Consider the following 17556-nt stretch of genomic DNA (forward strand, 5'->3'; position numbering starts at 1 on the left):
TTTGTTTTCTCTTTTTGTGTGCTCTCTTACCAAAACTTATCGAACGGTAACTTTAGTTGATTTCCGTTATTTGCCTTTGCTTCCTGTGTTTTTCCATTGCAATCGCAACCAAAAGTTTTCTCATCTCTTTCCTTGCGCAACAAAGAAATCATATTAATAAATATAGAAAAGTATTTGTATTTGTAGTTGCTAAATACAAGAAAAAACAAAATACAAACAAAAAACACAGCGGTACATATATATTGTATACATACATATATACTTGTATATTTTCTATGCCCTACCACTTATGTAATTTGTAGAGATTTCGAATTTTTCCAAGAGTCCCCCTCACCAGAGACCAGACACCCACAGCCCACTCCTGTTCCTGACCCCCTCAGACGAAAAAATGCCTGCATTTAAAATCCGAAAATCCTTAATACAGAAAAAGCCGAAACAGATGAAATATCATTTTATTTAGCCAAAAATCGAAAAGAACAAAAACCAGCATTATCTGTAGGATGTTTTTGCGTGCTTAACGAATGGCAAATAATAACAACCAACCAAAAAGCTAGAGGAAATATTTTCGCACGAGCTTTTTCACAGTTCATTTTATGATAAATGAGGCGCGCAGAAAGTGTGTGATGTGAGACAACAAATATTTCACAGTCGCTACAAAGAAAAGCCCGTGCAGAAAGTTAATTAAGCATAAATCAGGCAGCAACAAGAACAACAACTACAGCAAACATTCTTGAACGGAAGAGCAATACCAGAAACCAACAGCTAAACTGACATTCGTATTCATTTCAAATAAAAATCATAAGAAAAACAACAAAAACCATTGGGCATCACAATTTATTATTAATTGAATTTTGGATAGCTGCTTGAGGAGCGGGGAGACGGAGAGGAGGGAGTGGTGTGCGGTGTCCAATCAAGGCGAGAGAGATATAATGAACAGATACTTGGTTTTATCAGTCCCAAAACTTTTCAAATATATGACGTTGATTGCTTCCGAGGGGCAGGCAATTCTGAAGGTTAACAAAAATGGAGACTGCTCTTGATCCACTGCAAACGAACTGTATTTTTTCTACCTTCCACGAACTGTACGATAAACTTGCATTCCACAATCCACTCACCCACTCCACCACTCATATATGTTTGGCAATGGATACTGCAAGTGTTTTGTGACGTCACGCTAAATCGAGCTGTTCTCCATTGGCACCCAACTGGGCCTAACTGTGTGACGTCACGCCGCACTAAATGGCGGCAGCGTAGAACATTCTTGAGGAAACTTATGAATTGACAATGACGCCCAGCAAAACGGTGCTGCTGTCACAGAAGGCAGAAAATAACGAACACGATGACGACGCCGCTGCGTCAAATCACAAGTGTCCACTTAAGCTCAATGTCATTTGGCCAGCACTTTCGTTGGCCCGGAAGCAACAACAAATGTGGGTCTAGTGGCCATTGTTTTGCATGCACTGCGGCTCACAATGGAAATACAAATGCTTAGATATCTATATTTGAAAATCTAGAAAGAAAATGTGGAAAAGACAGACCACGGGCAGAGAGCGAGCGTCCCAAGCCAGGCCAGGCCAGACCAGCGATTTAGTTGTGAAACGTTTCTCGAGTCTCGGAGATGGCACTGCAACTGCAAATCGAGAAACTCAAAGGTTTGGACAACTACAAGGCCTGGTCGATGACGGTGCGGGCCTATCTGGAGTCCGAGGATTTGTGGTCTGTGGTGGACCAAGGTCCCGAGAACAACGAGGAGGTGAGTAAGCCCCATTCCAAATCCTATTCCTCGCCTGCTGTACCTCTGTTGCAGTCACTGCTCAAGGACAAGCGTGCCAAGTTCATCATACTCTGCCTGATCGAGACGAAGCTGTGCCAGTTCATGGTCAGCATCCGTACGGCCCGGGATCTGTGGAATTATCTGCGTACCCAGCACTCGCTGCGCTAAAATTTAATCGATCGAATACTAGTCCCGTGTATTGCAAATATCTGATTACAAAAGACGTTCGTTTACATGCAAATGGGAGATTCCTGGTCTTCGGGGAGTTCTATGATGACTGGTTGGTCCTCGGGGTCCTCGTCGAGCAGTCCTTCAAAGTACCAGCCCAGCTTCTTCTCAAGCCGCTTCCTCAGACGCTCGGCACTGACGCTCAGGCCGCCCTCATGCAGATTCACCAGCAGCTCTCGCACATCCTTGAAGACGCTGTTGTGGGGGCTGGGAACCATCAGTTCCTCCGGAAGGTAGGGCAGCTGGTGGGCCAGCACCTCGCTGTATTTCATGTAGGTTAGTCTGTGCTTCGACACCGCCGCCTCCGAATGGGCCAGCAGGCCGAGCAGCTTGCGCCAGTGGGCCAGCGACTCCACCGAGTAGCCGACCAGAAAGAAGACGTAGGCGAGCTGCAGCTCCTCAATCAAGGCATCGGAAGAGCCGAAGCTGTCGATCAGGTCATCCACAGCTGCAATGCAGTCCATGGCGTGTCGTGACACATCCGCTGGCAAGGCGTCGTGGGGAACGCGCAGGGGAATGGAGCTGAAGCGCGGTGCTGTTCCCTCCACGGGCTTGAGGTTGGGCAGGAGTTCGCTTTCGTCCAGGAGCAGCCTGATGGCGGCATTGCGCTTGCTGCCGCTACTGGATGCGGCTCCAGGTTCGCCTCGTGGTCTGTCGGCATCTGGGCAGGACTGCAGCTCAATGTTGGTGCGTATGGTGCCCAAGGTTGGGCGGCAACGATCCACGCATGGCTCTGTCACGCTGCCCGTGAGATCCTTCCACGGGCAGACATAGCGATAGTCGTAGGCAGCCAGCATCTTCTCCAGCTGAGCCAAGTTCTTTCGTATACGATCTCGCTCCACCTCGGGCTCGGCAATCTGTCGCGGTCGCAGCTCCTCCAAGTCCTTGTCCCACTCGCGTACAAGAATCTCGTTGGGATGGAAGTAGTGCACGAATCCGACACGCGGCGCCGCATCTCCATAGAGTCCCTGGGAGGCACACCACACATAGTGCACGCCAGGCGGTATCATCTTGACGCCTCTGAATTCCGGTCCAATCGTGTAGGCGCACAAATCAATGCCAAACTCAGTGCCCACTGGTACGCCGGCTACGACCAAGACGGCGCCATCCGCCAGCAAGCGCAATGCCAGCTGGGGATCCATATTCATGCTGGAGTTGTCTTTATTCATTCTGGAATCCTTGTGGTCTTGTTTCAATTGAGAATGTTTTGCGAAAATAAAAACCAAAACAGAAAGAGCGCAAGATTCGATTGCTGTTATCGATAAGTGCAGCTAGTGGTGGGATTGAGGCGATGGTTTTAGGCGCAAATGGCGGATTTTCGTTGATTTTATTTTTGAGACAATTTTTATGAATAATTATGCTATAGTTCATTGTAATACGAATTAGTATTGCAAGCTGCGTTTAGTGCCGATATCGTCCAGTATTTGGCGTAGCTCCTCATCCTCGAAACGACCCTCCAACGACGGAATCAATGCCTTGGCCTCCTCGGGTGCCTCTGGGCAAAGATTGCCCAAGGCAGCCAGCTCGAATTTGTGCAGTTTCTTCTGCATCAGCAAGCTGGAAGTTTGTAATATGATTTAATGTAATAAAAACACTCAATGAATGTGTTGATAGTCTACCTGCGAACGGACATGATGGTCTCCTTGTTCTTGAATTTGCGAAAACTGTCCGTGTAGGCATAGGTTTTCATAAACACCTCGGAGAACTCCTGCTCCTCGTCGGCGGACTCGTTCTGACGCTTTCGATGGTCGAGCAGCATATGCACCTCCGATATTAGCAGCGTCTCGGCATTCTCAAACTCTGAAAATAGCCAATACCACATGGTTCGTTAGGACATTGGATGGAAGAGGGGACAGGCATTTTTGTTGTTTGGCCAATTTACAAGTGAAACATTGGGGGCAGAACTAAGGGCTAGCCGTAGGACGGCGGCCTGCTGATGTGGCCATGCTCCAGCAGGAAGTCATAGATCTGACGCGTCTTGTTCACGTCGATCTTGATGAGACGCCGCGCATCAGCCAGTCGCAGATGTCCCAGCTTAGCCTGTTCCGAGATGAGTTGATTCTTAAAGTCCAGATAAGATTGTGGCACCAGTCGAACTACACTGCACAGCTTGCGCTCAGCATCGTCCAGCTTTGAGTAACCAGGAAGATCTGATGAATAAACCTGAGTTAAATATGCAAATATTAACGCAAGAGCTCCGGAATTTACCTCCAACCTCCATGGGACTGGCCTTTTTGCGCGTATTCATATAGATCTTGGAGCCAAGGCCCGCGGCCAACTGTTCAGAGTTCCCCAAGCTCCGGCAGTTTTGCACAATTTGCTGCAGGTCGAGTGCACTGCTCTGCCTTTGCCTGGCGTAATCTCGTTGAGCGTCCTGGCGCTGCCTGAGCAGACGCGCGTACCGAGCTCCACCGGACAATGTGCGGACGCCCTGCTGGCGCAGATCGTACAGTTTGTACAGACGGATGTGCAGTTCGCGAAAGTAGCGCAGCGACTCCACCAGCATGTCAAAGTGCATGGGTTCGCACAGCTGCATGAAGCCCAGGAAACGCATGCAGCTGGCATCGCTGCTGAATGCGTGCACGTATTTGGTGATCCAGCTGACGGTGCGATTGGGCATGATGAGACCGTTCTGCCGAATGATAGTGTACCGACGCCTCCGCTCTCTGTGGAATGGGAGGAACATTAGTTCAAGATGATGCTTCCATAGACAGGATTGGCTTACCTCAAGCGATTGTTGTAGGCACGCACCAGTGCCAAGCGCAGCACCTCGTTCAGCTCTCTTTCCGTGCGGCTTTCCTCTTGCTGATCCTCGTTGCTGAAACTCTCCTGGGCCACCATAATGGAGAGTAGACTCTCGGCGGAGGTGTCGTAGGGCGTATCGAAGTCGCCGCGGGCACAGCGATAGCCGGCACTGAGCTTGAACTGCATGGAGGCGATGTCATCGTGACGCGGCGGGTCCAGGCTGCGCATCTTGAACACATATGGCATTCGCTCTGGCAGGTAGCTGTGCCTCGCGTGCTGCAGTCCCAGCAGACGCTCAAAGATCCCCCCAAAGTAGCAGTCGTGGTAGTGACGACGAATCTCTGCCGGACTGTGGCGTTCGCCCAGAGCATGTGAGACCGCCTCCCAGTTTCCATAGCCCTGCGTACGCAGCGTTTGCAGCAGCACACGCTCGTCCCGCGCCGTCCAGTCTGGCTCGTCGGCAAACACGCGAATGTCGTCGCGTACTATGATGTAGGCGTGGCAGTTCCTATGCGTGGCTATCTCGCGGCCTCGCGCGAAGCACTGCAGGCACAGCAACGTGTCCAGGCACTCGGAGCACTTGATGTATGGCTCGTTAAGTTGGCAGCGACACGTGGCGCAGCTGGGGCCACCGCCATCGGCAGGCAAGGCACTGCAGTTGCTACTCTCATCGCGCGCCCTTTCCTCCAGTTTATCCAGTTGCCTGTGCAGCGCTTTCGCCTGGTAGAAGACTGTGGTGCACTTGGTCTGTCCATCGGGGCGGGCACGTGCAAACTTCATAGTCGCACGCTGGACCTGATCGGCTATGCGTTTGTCTAAAAAAAGGTCATTCAATTGGGTTAACATGTGTGAGGGGCGCCCACCCTGGTTGTTTGCATTTGGTTCTGCTGCTTGTTTCACTTGTAATTTGGGAATGCGGTTAGTTGTAGGGGTGCACATTACCTTTGGGGAACTGCAAGTCGGCGGCATCCTCATCCACCATGTCCACGGGGTTCATAAACGACATTTTTTTTGAATATTTGAACAAAATTCTAATTTTTAATACAAGTTTAGAAATGCCGCTGTTATTTCCTTAGCGATGGGTAGTTTTGTCTTGTTGTACTTGGTACAATTAAAAACTATATGCGATGCGATAGTATCGCAAGTAACACAAATGTTATTTGCGACTACGTGCATTTTGGCAAGTGTGTGCCTATCAAAGCAGTCTGTTGCCACTCCATGTGTCAAAAAAAACGATAACAACGGGATGGACGACAATCGACCATACCACACGATAGTTACGAAATATCGATAGCAGGCTGACAATACCGGTGACGGTTAAAATTTTAAATTCGAAATTTTGATTTCGTATCATTAATGAACAGCAACACGGTCTGTTGATCTTTTTAGCGACAATGGCTTTTAGCTTATTTCTACTTAGGAAAAAGTGAGCAGTATCCTCTGCGTTTAACGCTGGCAAACTCGGCATACTCTCTTCCCATTATTCTTTTAGTATTCGGTGTATCTCACATATGGCATCTTTAAGATTCCATTTAACAACTGTGTATTTTCCCAGTCTGTGTGCTTCTTTGGCTGCTGTTTTGTACTGCCGTGTTCTGAGGGATGTTGGCATGGCCGGGTATGAAATGGAGTTCTACCGTCTTTAGGTATTGACTAGAGCTAGACGCGGATATTTTCCCTGGCTCCCTGCCGAATTAGGGTTCCTGGATTTCAGGAAGGACAGAAATTCCCCCATGTCCAAAGGTTCAGGGTCAACTGGTCCAATCAAAGGTGGAATGTTCTCTGGGGGTCTACTGCTTGCAGTGGAGGGGATGTCTTTGACCATTTTTAGAAAGCCCTTGTCGTTTTAGTCTGTCCATGTGTTCCCTACGTTTTTGACTTTCTTTAGGTTTTTACTTGTCCACATGGAGGGCATTTATGAACTTTTAGAGAAGTTTGACCTTTATAAATTATGACTTTTTAAACCTTATTTTAGCAAATTTGTAAATTTTATCCTTCCTTCCTCTCCTGTACTGATATTTAATTTACATTTTTTACTCTTCTTAGTCCGTAAATTCTTAATTGAAAATACAAAAAAAATAAATTATATATACTATATATTTTCCATATTCCAATATTAATATATTTTATTAGTTTGATATTTAGTTTTTATTGGTTGTCTCGTTAGTTGTTCAAATTCCCTACGCAAAGGAAAAGAGCTTTAAATTCCCTTAACAAAGCAAAAGAGCTTTCATGGTGCGCAGTTTGCACCAAAAACTAAGGTGTCGACAACAGGTAAATACGTCACAAAATTCCAGTGGCGCCAGGTAAATTACACGGCGATTTTCATCCCCGTGATGGAAATTCACCAAGGAAATCCTATCCTGTGTCTAAACGGTTAGGGAAATCCCTCCTGTGTCAAACGGTGGGAAAAAGGTGCCAGGGTAGGGATCCTTTGAAAAGTTCGTCCTGTTTTACCTACATGCCATACCTTGATTTCACATGCCAAAGAGAGGATTAGCAAGATATTTTCTTCTCTCTCATTTTTGCGGCTCAATATGAGCACAGAAATCCCACAAAAATATACCACAAATAATATACGTTCACACCTACAAAAACAAGCACTATTCTTCGATTTTGATGTTCAGTTTGATTTTACTAACTTCCAAAGACTTTTAACACTGAAACAATAGTTTGATCCTATTGATGAATCAATTTTGCTTATTATAAATACTCCTTTTTATTAGAGTGTATACTTTATGACCTTATATTTTAACAAATTTGTATTTGAATATTTCATTTGATGGTCAGGAATATCCTTAGTGATGGGTCGTAAAACGATAGCTCGATGAATCGCTCTCGATTCCTCTGATATGGCAGCACTTCCTTTGATTTCTGCACCGCACAACACTGTCTCGCCCACGCTAAACAACATACAAATTGCGCTCATTTTATTAACATTTGCAGTGTTTTTGCCAAAGTAATGTTCCAAGAACACGATGATAGTTTGTCGCCGCCGTATGTAAAGTTCTTTGAGAGCCTGCTGGTTGAGGAATTGGTGCTGGAACCCAACTACCTGAAGCTACACTACGGTAAGTGCGCAGTTATTGGACGCCTGACAGTTCTGTCGGGAACATACCGGCTCGAAAACGTGCGTTTAAGGAGTTTGCCAGGGTAAGCTATTGCACACTTAAGCTGTGAATCTCTTTAGACTTCTTAATTGCACCCTTTCAGGGAGTATTCCTTGCCCAGCGGCATTCTGTCCTTGCTTCTGCTGGGGCTAGACTTCGCAAAGGCCAACCAACTGAACCTGACGAGCGGCTGCTACTGCATTGTGCGGGGTGAGGTGGTGCTGTGTAGTTTACAGGCCCCCAACAGCCCCACATTGACGACGGGCGGTGTGGTCAACCTGCTTAAGGGCATGACCGATGACGAGGCTGCGCGCAAGCGGTACCTGGAAGAGCTGCATCTTACCCACATACCGGCCGTCGACGTGTGGTTCGCACAGCCCATCGACCTAGTCGAGGAGCTTCTAGATCGCAAATTGCAGGTCAAAAAACTAAGTTTACATGGCAACCAGTGATATGAACATACACTACTTGACCTCATCGCACACGAATCCACACTTCTACATATTTACACAGCTCTTTGAGGCTGAACACACGGATGGCGCGGCGCTCGATCTGAGCTGCAATTGGAAGGGCATAAAGGACGCGAGTTGGACAGATTTCTGGCTGCGCGAGGGCCCCCCGCTGCTGGAGGAGAAGTGGAACAAGAGGTTTCCCGAATACAAGGCCATCGAGGCTGGTGAGGACTGTGACGAGGCGGAGAAACGCCACTGGCTGGACCTCTGGGAGGAGCATGTGAAAGACCTAGTAAATCGCATCTGGCACATATTCAGCTGCGCCTTTGAGAACTATCAGCAACAGCTGTTGAAATCTTTTGCGCCCATTACTGCAGAGGATCTAGATGAAGTTGATGAAGAGCTGGAGCAGCTAGATATAAGCGAAACCCAGCCAGAGTCTAAACATAACCAAAAGAATGATGTCTTTGCGGAAGATGAGCCCTATTTGAGTGGCAACGACGACCCCGAATATATATCAGAGAAGAAGCAGCGTAAACTTCAGTCCAGCAGTTACGACGACCCCGAAGATATTGAAGAGGCGAAGCTGCGTGAACTTCTCGGCCTGCCAGTCTCCTTTGGCGCCCAGCCCAAACGCCGCCAACCAAGAGTTGAGCAGAATTCCAGCAATTACGACAACGCTGAGGATTTTGAAGAGGAGGAGGTGGAGCGTAAACCCAAGGGGTTGCCAGCGTGCAATAACTCTACAGCAAAGGAGTGGTTTGAGCAGGATTTCTACAGTTTAGCCAACTGGGACATGACCAGCGACGAGGAACAAGAAACAGAAGCCGAAGCGCTGCACGCAGTGCTGAACGGTTTCATTAAAAAGAAAAAGCCAAAGAAGAAGAAGAAGAAGACCAGCCGTCTGGAGGATCAGATGCCCGACTTCATAAAGGAGAACAAAGGCAAGCTGTTCAAGTACTGGCTGAAGCGATTCTCGCTGTTCTCGCGCTTCGACCAGGGCATCCGCTTGGATCGCGAGAGCTGGTTCTCGGTGACACCAGAGAAGATTGCCAAGCAGACGGCTCGTCGTCTGGCCTGCGACGTGATCCTGGACGCCTTTTGTGGTTGCGGCGGCAATGCTATTCAGTTCGCTCTCACCTGCGCTCGCGTCATTGCCGTCGACATTGATGCCGAGAAGCTGGCCATGGCCAAGCACAATGCTCGCATCTACGGGGTGGCTGATAAGATCGAGTTCATTCACGCAGACTTTTTGCAGTTTGCCGTCAGCACCAATCTCCGTCCGGACGTGGTGTTCTTCAGCCCGCCCTGGGGCGGTCCCAACTACACAAAACAGGCAACATTCGACATCGAGCGCAGTCTGCTGCCGGTGAGCGCCAGCCTTCTGATGGGGCTGGGCCGTCGCCTCGCCGACAACGTCGGCTTCTTTCTGCCCCGCAATACCAGCATAAGCCAGGTGATTGCTCTCAGCGGCGTGGGTCAGCAGTGTGAGGTGGAGCACAACTTTCTGGATACGCGCCTGGTGGCCCTGACAGCCTACTTTGGCACTGGATTAATCAAAAAGAAGTAGACTACAGTTAAGAATAAACTAAACCTAGAAGGAAAGCAGAAAACTGTTGATTAAGTTCGTTTTTAGAGATTAAGTAATGCAGGGAGCAGTTTTCGATGAAGAAATTGAATTATGTTTCTAACTGGAGCACAAATTACTGGGGTAGTTGCACAGGTTTATGTTTATCTAGTTGTAGCGAGCACCCAAACTCCTTCCGGAAGTGGTGCTCTTCATCGGCTAAAAGTTGTATATGAATTGCGTATTCCACGGTTTTCCTTCACTGAGAAATGAATACTTGCAGTTTAAGTCTTTAAGTCTTTAATACTTTAAGTCAATTATAGTTATTAATTGAAAACTAAAACCACAAACCATATAAATATGAGCTGGATTTTAAGTGTTGACAAAATTAGCAAGAAACGCAGCGTATTCCTAATTTAACTTGTGGCAACGTAGCTTTTATTTTATTACTACAGTCTGTAATTGTTATTTTGTGTAGGTTAATGTCTGCATTCGGTTGAGAGCGAATTCTAGCAGCTAGATACTACACCATAAGTCGTATAATCCTTGACTCTTTCAAAGTGCAACTGAAGCACAAAACTAACTTTTATTTTTCTGTTGGCTTCCCACAAACAAGTGTACCTTTTCTGTTTTGCCGTAAGTTTACGTTTCTCTCTTTCCCTGCAACGGGCAGAGGATAAAACTTGACTAATGAATAAAGTCCCAATCCCATGTAACGAACAGCATAGCCACACACGATGTCCCTGCCCCTGGGCCTGCAGTGTACCCATCCACACTGGGATTGTTGCCAAGTCACCGCCAATGTCAAAAGAGAGTCCAAGCTCTTTAGCCAATTTAGAGAGCTTAAAAAGAGCTCAACTGACCAATGGTCATAACCATAACGCACTCCAGCACTCCACACCCCCCAACAATGGTCCACTCTGGTCCCCCTTTCCATTTCCCTTTTGGACTTTTAATTAAAAAGCAAACGAAACAAAACGTGCGTCAATTTTTAAGAACTTTGTAAAACAAGTCTAAGCCGGAGAAGCAACGGAGAAGGAGAGCCTGGAGAGTCAGGGAGCCAACCAGAGCCGAGTCCTGAACCTGGCAACGCAGGGCGGTGGCAATTAACATGTTCCCTGTCACAGCAGTTTCGCTTCTCCTGAATTCCAGCGCACACACAGGACAACAACACAACGAAGCACAACCCTTTTCATGGCTAACAACATACTTAGGGACCATGCCCATGCCTGCTGGGATGGGACGGGGGGCTTTTGCGGAATTTGTAGCTGGAATATTTTCGCCCGTTGTTCGGCTTGGCTTGTGGCGGCAAGTGGCTCGGCTCCGTCTGCTACACGAAGCTGCTGCAATTAGTTTGATTAACTTATTAGTGTGCGTTTTGGGGGAGACTTGAGCGAAATTTAGAGCATACTTTTCAGCGCTGATTTGTGGCCAAATTGAGGAAGGAAGAGCTGTCCTTAGAGCTGGCAGAAGAGTGGCTATAAAGATGTTTCTCTGGTGATTTGTTTTATAACTGAAGATGGGAGCAGAGTATTATTTGGGGATAGCTGATAATAAAGATGCTTGGGGTCAGGGTAGTTCCTTTTGGTACTGGGTGAAGATAGCTGCATTTGATTCACTATTCAATGATTATCTATCAAAGGGTCAACTGATCCATGTACATACCGTTAATGGGGGGAAGTTTTATTGCCTGTGATTAAACGACAACCTTTTAATCGCGCAAATTGTTAATAAAATACCAGCGAATAGGCCGTCACGCGTCAACCCATGGATTATCAGCCACTTAAATCTAAGCTCTCCCTGGCTGTACCCCAGTGTTTGGTTTCTGGTCTCTGACTCCGTCGCCGTCTGCAGCCCTCCTGCTCTATTATTAGATACGCGTAATTGTCGTTTTAACTGTCGTCAGAGCACGCGGGATGTGTCGCGCGGGGGATGACAATGCCAACAATTTCAATATCCTCGACTGGCGGCCTATAAAAGGCAACGGGCAGTAGCCCAGGCCCAAGCTCTTTAAGTATATAGAAATATATATTTTATTGCAAGAGCAAACACGTGTTCGCCGCTCATCTCGATCCTGTGTGCGGGCAAGTGCGTTGCCTTCGGTTCGAGTCGAGACGAGTCGAACGAACAACAAAAAAAAAACAAATTAAGTCACCCTTTTATTACGCTATTTAATTTGCAGCGTAATGTTGTCAACCTTCCTGACAAATGGTCACCCAAAACAACGGAGCAGCAGCAGAAGCAGGCCAAACCCTCATCCCTCATTCCTGGAGTAGCTGCATGTTTGATCTTGAATTTGTGCCACTTGATGAGAGGACGATGAGGAGTCGCTAAGCGGCGGGGTGGTTTATTTGTGCCACAAGTAGCGACAATGCCGAAATGCGATTACGCCGTAAAGTCCATGGGAACACTGTGGAAAATGCGATTGTTCAGCTCCGGCTGCAGGTGTAGGGTACAGGGTGCGTCACAGCGCATCAAATTAAGCGGGAAGGGGGCGGAGAATGGGTGGAGCAGAGTGACGGCAGAATTTCCAATAATTGTCCAGTGATTTATGATAGGTTTGAGGCATAAACCGCTTTTGGTTTAAAGTTTAACTCTGAACATGGAATTTGCTTGTACTGGAACATATTTACTAGCATAAATTTTATGTAAAGGCATTTATTCTGTATCTGAATAGTAAACCCGTTGCCTTAGGCAGTCTCGATTGATAGTTCTTATGGTAACTGAAAGGAGAAGTGAAGCAGAAATCTTTACTTAAACAGTTCTTAGAATGAAATTAAATGGAAATACATAAAATAGTATAGCCATTCTTCCTAGCCACTACCAGGTGTACTCATACAAACAGACAGATAGTCGGAATGCCCCTTCGTTCACAGAAAAACTTTCCCCCAATGTGTTGCCGTTCCTTTTGTTCTCCTTTTTCCTTTTCTTTCGCTTTGACTCCAACCAAAATGGCGACACATTTAACTTATTGATTAACCGTTATTCATTTGGTGGCAGCCATTAAAATTAATAAACGCTACAAGGACACAACAAACAGGACAGCAAGGACTCGTAAGCACCACCAGGAAACAGAAAACAGCAAAGGACCATCAGCAGCAACAAGGGGGAAGTGGCACTGGAAGTGGCAGCGAGATACCAGTTATCCGCCCACTTTGCCCATTGATGAGGCAATAAAAAAACAAGAGACAAGTAAAGCGCAAAATAAGAGCAATAATATTTAATAAATGTGCACATACACACACACTCACACGCGTGCAGGCACTCACCCTTCGAGGATATATGAATGTTCATGGGTGAGCTGATATTGTGGTTGAATGCGAAAAAAAACCATAAATAAATATATGTATGTATGTACACACAGCCAGCAGCAAGCTCTCTTCCTCTCGTGCTCTTTGTATAGGTGGGCAAGCAGTGCATATTCAAACGAAAGGTAAAGCAGTGCTGATCGTTGTCTGCGGTGTTTCTCTTTGCAGCTCGGTTGTTGTCTGTGAGCAAGTAAATCAGATTACAAGTCGAATGAAGTAGACATTCTGGCACCGCCTTACCTTATGTTTAGTTTATCCTAGATGTGGTCCAGATTCACCTTCCACAGACACACCATGTCTCTGCACTTGTTTGTGTGTGTGTTTGCGTGTGCCGTGCATTTTTGGTTGAATATTTCCGAGAGTGAGTGAGAAAAAGACAAGAGCCGAGCCGCAGAGTACAGCACACACTCCCAGCCACACTCCACCCCAATGCCATCCATCCATCCATCCATCCATCCATCCCATCCCCACTCCCCTTCCTGGGAGCAGCGGCAGCATCATTCTTCATGGCATTTCGGTGAAAAAGAATGCTTTTGATCTTCACAAGCGAATGATTTTTAATATGACTCTTTTTTGTTGTAACTGAGTTGGTTTGTTGTTGCTGCTGTTCAAAATGCCGAAATATGCTTATCCAACCCGAAGGCCAGGGAGGAAAGTGAAGCAAAGTAAAGTGCGTTGGAAGTCAATCAAAAGCAGCTGCAAAAAAACCAAAAAATACGCCTGCATTTGTTATTGTAAATTTCGTAATTACTGTGATAATTAATTAGCTTAATTAAATACCAATGAACAGTATACACGCACACACAGAGTAATAAAGAGAGAGAGAGAGTAAGATAGAGGGAGATGGTCAACCGCAGCGCCTAAAACTAGACAAAGTCAAAGCGTGGCGTGGCGTGGCGTGGCTCCATTTGAGTTTTGCAAAGGTCGGCGGTCGGCGTTCGGCAAGCGGACCTCTGCGGTACGCAAAAGAGACAGGGATACGAAGAAAGAGAGAGAGATATATGTTTGTATAGAGGTATGGTGGGTGGCCACCGCACACGCATAATGACGGTAATTTGTTGGTTTTGGCAAAAGAGCAGCAGCAGCAGCAGCAGCAGCAGCATCCTTGGAATTTCAATTAATTTCCATAATTTCCAACGCTTTATGAGCAGAGCAAGACAGAGACACACACACAGTGAGAGCGGGACAGCGAAGCGTTAGAGCAAGCGAGAGTACGGTACGACCTCGCGAAGGGGGATGATTTTTGTGACCCGACCCCCATTCCGCTCCATGCGCTGCCTGTCATGGCGCTGATTCCTTGTTTGGAGCGGGGGGGAGGCTAAATGGTATGTCTCTTGCTGCTGTGTGTGTGTGTGGGTGGATAGCATGTCCTTTCCCTTTTCGCTGCTCTGAATGGTGGCTCAACCGAAACATTACTGGATTACTGGGAATCGCGAGCCGAAAAAGGTGCAAAAGGGAGGTTCCAGGCAAAGGTTCTAGATTTCTGAGGAGCAATAGTCTTAAATCGTGCAATAGAGAGTCTATTGTTCAGCTCCCATGCCTTCTGTTTAGTGAAAGTTATCGCTAAAACTGCCCCATCAAAGAGATAGGAATGCCTTTCAGGAAATGCCAGCCAGCACTTGGGCAATGACAGCACTCATAATGCCGCAAATGCTTGAAATCTGCATGCCCAATGCTACAATTTTAATTAAAATCTAAACTAATCTAACCTTTGCAGCTGCTCCAAATGGTCCCCCGGCTCTTCAGCTCCCCTCCTGGCAATATGCAATTAAAAACGCAGTTATTAGTGCCGCGAACATAACCAAATAAATTTCCAATTAAAACAATGCCAGGAGCAGAGACCATCCCAACCTGCAGAGTGCGAACCGAAAGAGAGATGGAATCTGTGTTTAGGTTTTTGCATTATTTTTGAAAATTAAAATTAATTTTCAGGTGCCCCGGGAAACAACGGTCAGAGCGGGGCCAAAAATATGTTGTTCGAGTGGCTCGCCAGCAGCGTAAAGTGCAGAATTCTGGCCAAAAAGCCAACAAGCCAAAAACCGAACGCAGTCAAAAACTCATTTTGAATATGATGGGAGGGCCGGGTCGGGTCTGAATGCACCACGCACTCAAGAGCCAGTCAGTCAGAGCAGTGGCCGTGGCACGCCCCCGTCGAGAGCCGCACTGGAATAACAGGATTTAATTAAAACCCAAAATGGCTGTGCCCTTTTACCTGATTTCCCATTTGTATTTGGGGGCCAATTGAGAAATTTCTAATTTGCCACGCTCATTATAAGTTTTGATTTTGTAATTAGTTTTTGCAGCAACAGCCACTAGCCGCCATTTGTGATCGAATGGGGTTTCATTCGGGGCATCTTCCCGCAGCCATTTGTATGTGCAGCAAAACTTCTGTATCCCCAGAAAAGTTCAACCAAAAGTAAGCCTGTATTTATCGTGCTGCGTGCCCATAAAAAAAGAGATTAACATTTCATTTATTTCGACCCGTGAAAGGAATTCTCCACTGTAAATACATCAAAAAGAAAAAAGGAGCAGGGGAAAAACGAGGAAATAAAATGGGTAAAAATCAACATTATAAACAACATTATTAAAAACATGCCGCAAATGTTTTGCTGCTCTCAAATTTTTGAGTCCATTTTGTTGGGAGCCACTGGGCTGGCCAGAGGAGAGTGGAGAGTGCAGGACAGGGGTCTCTCTTGGCAGCGTGCTGAACCTCATGATGATGTTCCTTCGCCTGGCAAATGAATGCCTTCCAGGAGGGGGCTTGGAGCAGCGGCAGCAGGAGGCTAATAAAATTAAGCTCTACAAGAGGGAGCGAGTCAGGGGTAGGTGGCCACTTAGGCACTTTGTGCCTGCTCCTGGGTGCCTGTGGCATGCAACAACCTCATCCAGCTCAATAATAAAAGAAATATTTTCATTAAAAAAGGGAAAGGGAGGAGCTGCTGGGTATAAGAGGTACATTTTGATTGATCCGACTTGAAGGTATAGCAATTTATAATATTTAGATACCAAAACTGATACCATTATCCTGCGTGTATCCCGAATAAGTAGACACAATCCAATCCTGTTGCTTCCCATCTTGTAATGAAACCCGCAATGCAGCCCTGGGCACGGCCTGGGCCAAGCAACGGTAATTTCGTTTGGCATTTTGCCCAGCATCCTTGCCCCCCATACCCTCTATGCCTACTTCCCGCTTAGCTGCCATTTCCCTGTGCTTTCAGCGTAATAATTCATAATGAAAAAAGTTTTCTACAAACGGTCGGGGGTTTGTGCTTTTATTTATTATATTTTATGTGTGTTTAAAAATAAATAAACATTATGGTTATGGCTATGGGTATGGTTATGGGCCGGGCGAAGGGACATCATCATCATTATGCCGGGGAGCAGTAGGAGCAGAAGGAGCAGAAGGAGCAGCAGCAGCATAAGGAGTAGGACTTGTGGCAACCGGCCGCCATTCTCCATCTCCTCGCTGCAGAGGAACGCAACGACGATGACGACGAAGTTTATCAAAAGGCCAACAGCAACAAAAAGCAACAATGGCGCTGGCAAGGTATATTTTCAGAGAAGGTAAAGCAGTGCTAGAGAGCGGCCTCCACAGCAGAGCTATAAGCGGTTGCTTAACAGAGACAAAGAGAAGCAACGGTACCTTTAAATTTAATGTAACTTTGGTGCTGGCAGCAGCGACGCTGGCAGAGCTTTCAACCTCACTCCCTCTCTGAGAACACATGCGCAGAAGAGAGCAAAACATACACACACAATGTAATGTATCACAATGTAAGCGGCTGTGGAGAGGGGATTTGGTTGTTACCGTTAACTCGTTTGCCACAGGCAGCAAAAATATTAAAATTGTGGTAAATAAATAAAAAATAAAATGTGTACATAAAAAATGCTTGTAAATATATATATGTACACACATACATATGCATGTACACCCTGTATATAATGGAGAAAGACGCCTCCTAGTATAACTCTCTGCTGCTGTCCCGTCCCTGTTCCACTCCGCTCTCTTTTCGTTGCTGCTCTCTCGCTCTCTGTGGCCATCGTCATTGCGATGCCAAGTGGCGCCCAATTCCTGTGGGTACATTAGGACTAATGATGATTGAAACGACAAACGTGACGCCCGAAGCAGCACAGCACCCGAAAGGATCCTCTGTCTGCTGCTGGCTGCTGGGTAGTGGCCTCCCTCTCACTTCCACTCGTTTGCCCGCAAATTCCTGACTTTGATTTTTGAATTTGTCTCTCTTTTTGGTGTCTGCGGGGGGACGGGGAACGCATGCTCTTCCTCTCCATTTGTGCCCACAACGATTCATTTCATTCCCTTTTGGGGTTTCTCTTTTGCTTACTTTCGTCTCCTTTCGGTTCCATTCTCTTGCAT

General features: G+C 46.7%; 4 protein-coding genes across 5 annotated transcripts; 2 read left to right on the top strand and 2 right to left on the bottom strand.

Moving 5' to 3' along the window:
* Nucleotides 1-1771: 1771 nt before the first annotated feature.
* LOC117898352 (protein AAR2 homolog) lies at nt 1772-3235 on the bottom strand. The gene is made up of 2 exons (XM_034807685.1): nt 2009-3235; nt 1772-1938 (listed from the first exon to the last, which is right to left on the bottom strand). The coding sequence occupies exons 1-2, from the start codon at nt 3169-3171 to the stop codon at nt 1881-1883; spliced, it is 1221 nt and encodes a 406-aa protein (XP_034663576.1). The 5' UTR covers nt 3172-3235; the 3' UTR covers nt 1772-1880.
* An 80-nt stretch (nt 3236-3315) lies between these two features.
* LOC117898363 (DNA-directed RNA polymerase II subunit Rpb4) lies at nt 3316-5888 on the bottom strand. 2 transcript variants are annotated; one of them, XM_034807700.1, is made up of 5 exons: nt 5690-5888; nt 4728-5562; nt 4211-4668; nt 3885-4152; nt 3662-3802 (listed from the first exon to the last, which is right to left on the bottom strand). In XM_034807700.1, the coding sequence occupies exons 1-4, from the start codon at nt 5751-5753 to the stop codon at nt 3914-3916; spliced, it is 1596 nt and encodes a 531-aa protein (XP_034663591.1). In that variant the 5' UTR covers nt 5754-5888; the 3' UTR covers nt 3662-3802; nt 3885-3913. The 2 variants fall into 2 exon arrangements, with proteins under 2 accessions (XP_034663590.1, XP_034663591.1); XM_034807699.1 differs by lacking the exons at nt 3885-4152; nt 4211-4668; nt 4728-5562 and adding an exon at nt 3316-3559 and having other exon boundaries at nt 3622-3802; nt 5690-5847.
* Nucleotides 5889-7555: 1667 nt separating this feature from the next.
* On the top strand, nt 7556-8438 carry LOC117897713. Its single transcript, XM_034806735.1, has 3 exons — nt 7556-7900; nt 7961-8305; nt 8371-8438. The coding sequence occupies exons 1-3, from the start codon at nt 7710-7712 to the stop codon at nt 8411-8413; spliced, it is 579 nt and encodes a 192-aa protein (XP_034662626.1). The 5' UTR covers nt 7556-7709; the 3' UTR covers nt 8414-8438.
* LOC117897712 (trimethylguanosine synthase) lies at nt 8311-10603 on the top strand. Its single transcript, XM_034806734.1, has one exon. The coding sequence runs from the start codon at nt 8311-8313 to the stop codon at nt 9877-9879; it is 1569 nt and encodes a 522-aa protein (XP_034662625.1). The 3' UTR covers nt 9880-10603.
* Nucleotides 10604-17556: the final 6953 nt, after the last annotated feature.

Source organism: Drosophila subobscura, chromosome O (assembly GCF_008121235.1).
Source record: "Drosophila subobscura isolate 14011-0131.10 chromosome O, UCBerk_Dsub_1.0, whole genome shotgun sequence".
NCBI classification, from domain to species: Eukaryota; Metazoa; Arthropoda; class Insecta; order Diptera; family Drosophilidae; genus Drosophila; species Drosophila subobscura.

What these genes read in the sequence shown, in the direction of transcription:
- LOC117897712 (XM_034806734.1), top strand. Translation starts at nt 8,311, where the DNA reads ATGAACATACACTACTTGACCTCATCGCACACGAATCCACACTTCTAC.
- LOC117897713 (XM_034806735.1), top strand. Translation starts at nt 7,710, where the DNA reads ATGTTCCAAGAACACGATGATAGTTTGTCGCCGCCGTATGTAAAGTTC. An exon ending in CGTTTAAGGAGTTTGCCAGG is followed by an intron (nt 7,901 to 7,960) that starts GTAAGCTATTGC and finishes GCACCCTTTCAG; the next exon opens with GGAGTATTCCTTGCCCAGCG. An exon ending in CTAAGTTTACATGGCAACCA is followed by an intron (nt 8,306 to 8,370) that starts GTGATATGAACA and finishes ATATTTACACAG; the next exon opens with CTCTTTGAGGCTGAACACAC.
- LOC117898363 (XM_034807700.1), bottom strand. Translation starts at nt 5,753, where the DNA reads ATGTCGTTTATGAACCCCGTGGACATGGTGGATGAGGATGCCGCCGAC. An exon ending in GCCTACAACAATCGCTTGAG is followed by an intron (nt 4,669 to 4,727) that starts GTAAGCCAATCC and finishes CCCATTCCACAG; the next exon opens with AGAGCGGAGGCGTCGGTACA. An exon ending in CAGTCCCATGGAGGTTGGAG is followed by an intron (nt 4,153 to 4,210) that starts GTAAATTCCGGA and finishes TTTATTCATCAG; the next exon opens with ATCTTCCTGGTTACTCAAAG.
- LOC117898352 (XM_034807685.1), bottom strand. Translation starts at nt 3,171, where the DNA reads ATGAATAAAGACAACTCCAGCATGAATATGGATCCCCAGCTGGCATTG. An exon ending in CAGGAATCTCCCATTTGCAT is followed by an intron (nt 1,939 to 2,008) that starts GTAAACGAACGT and finishes ATTAAATTTTAG; the next exon opens with CGCAGCGAGTGCTGGGTACG.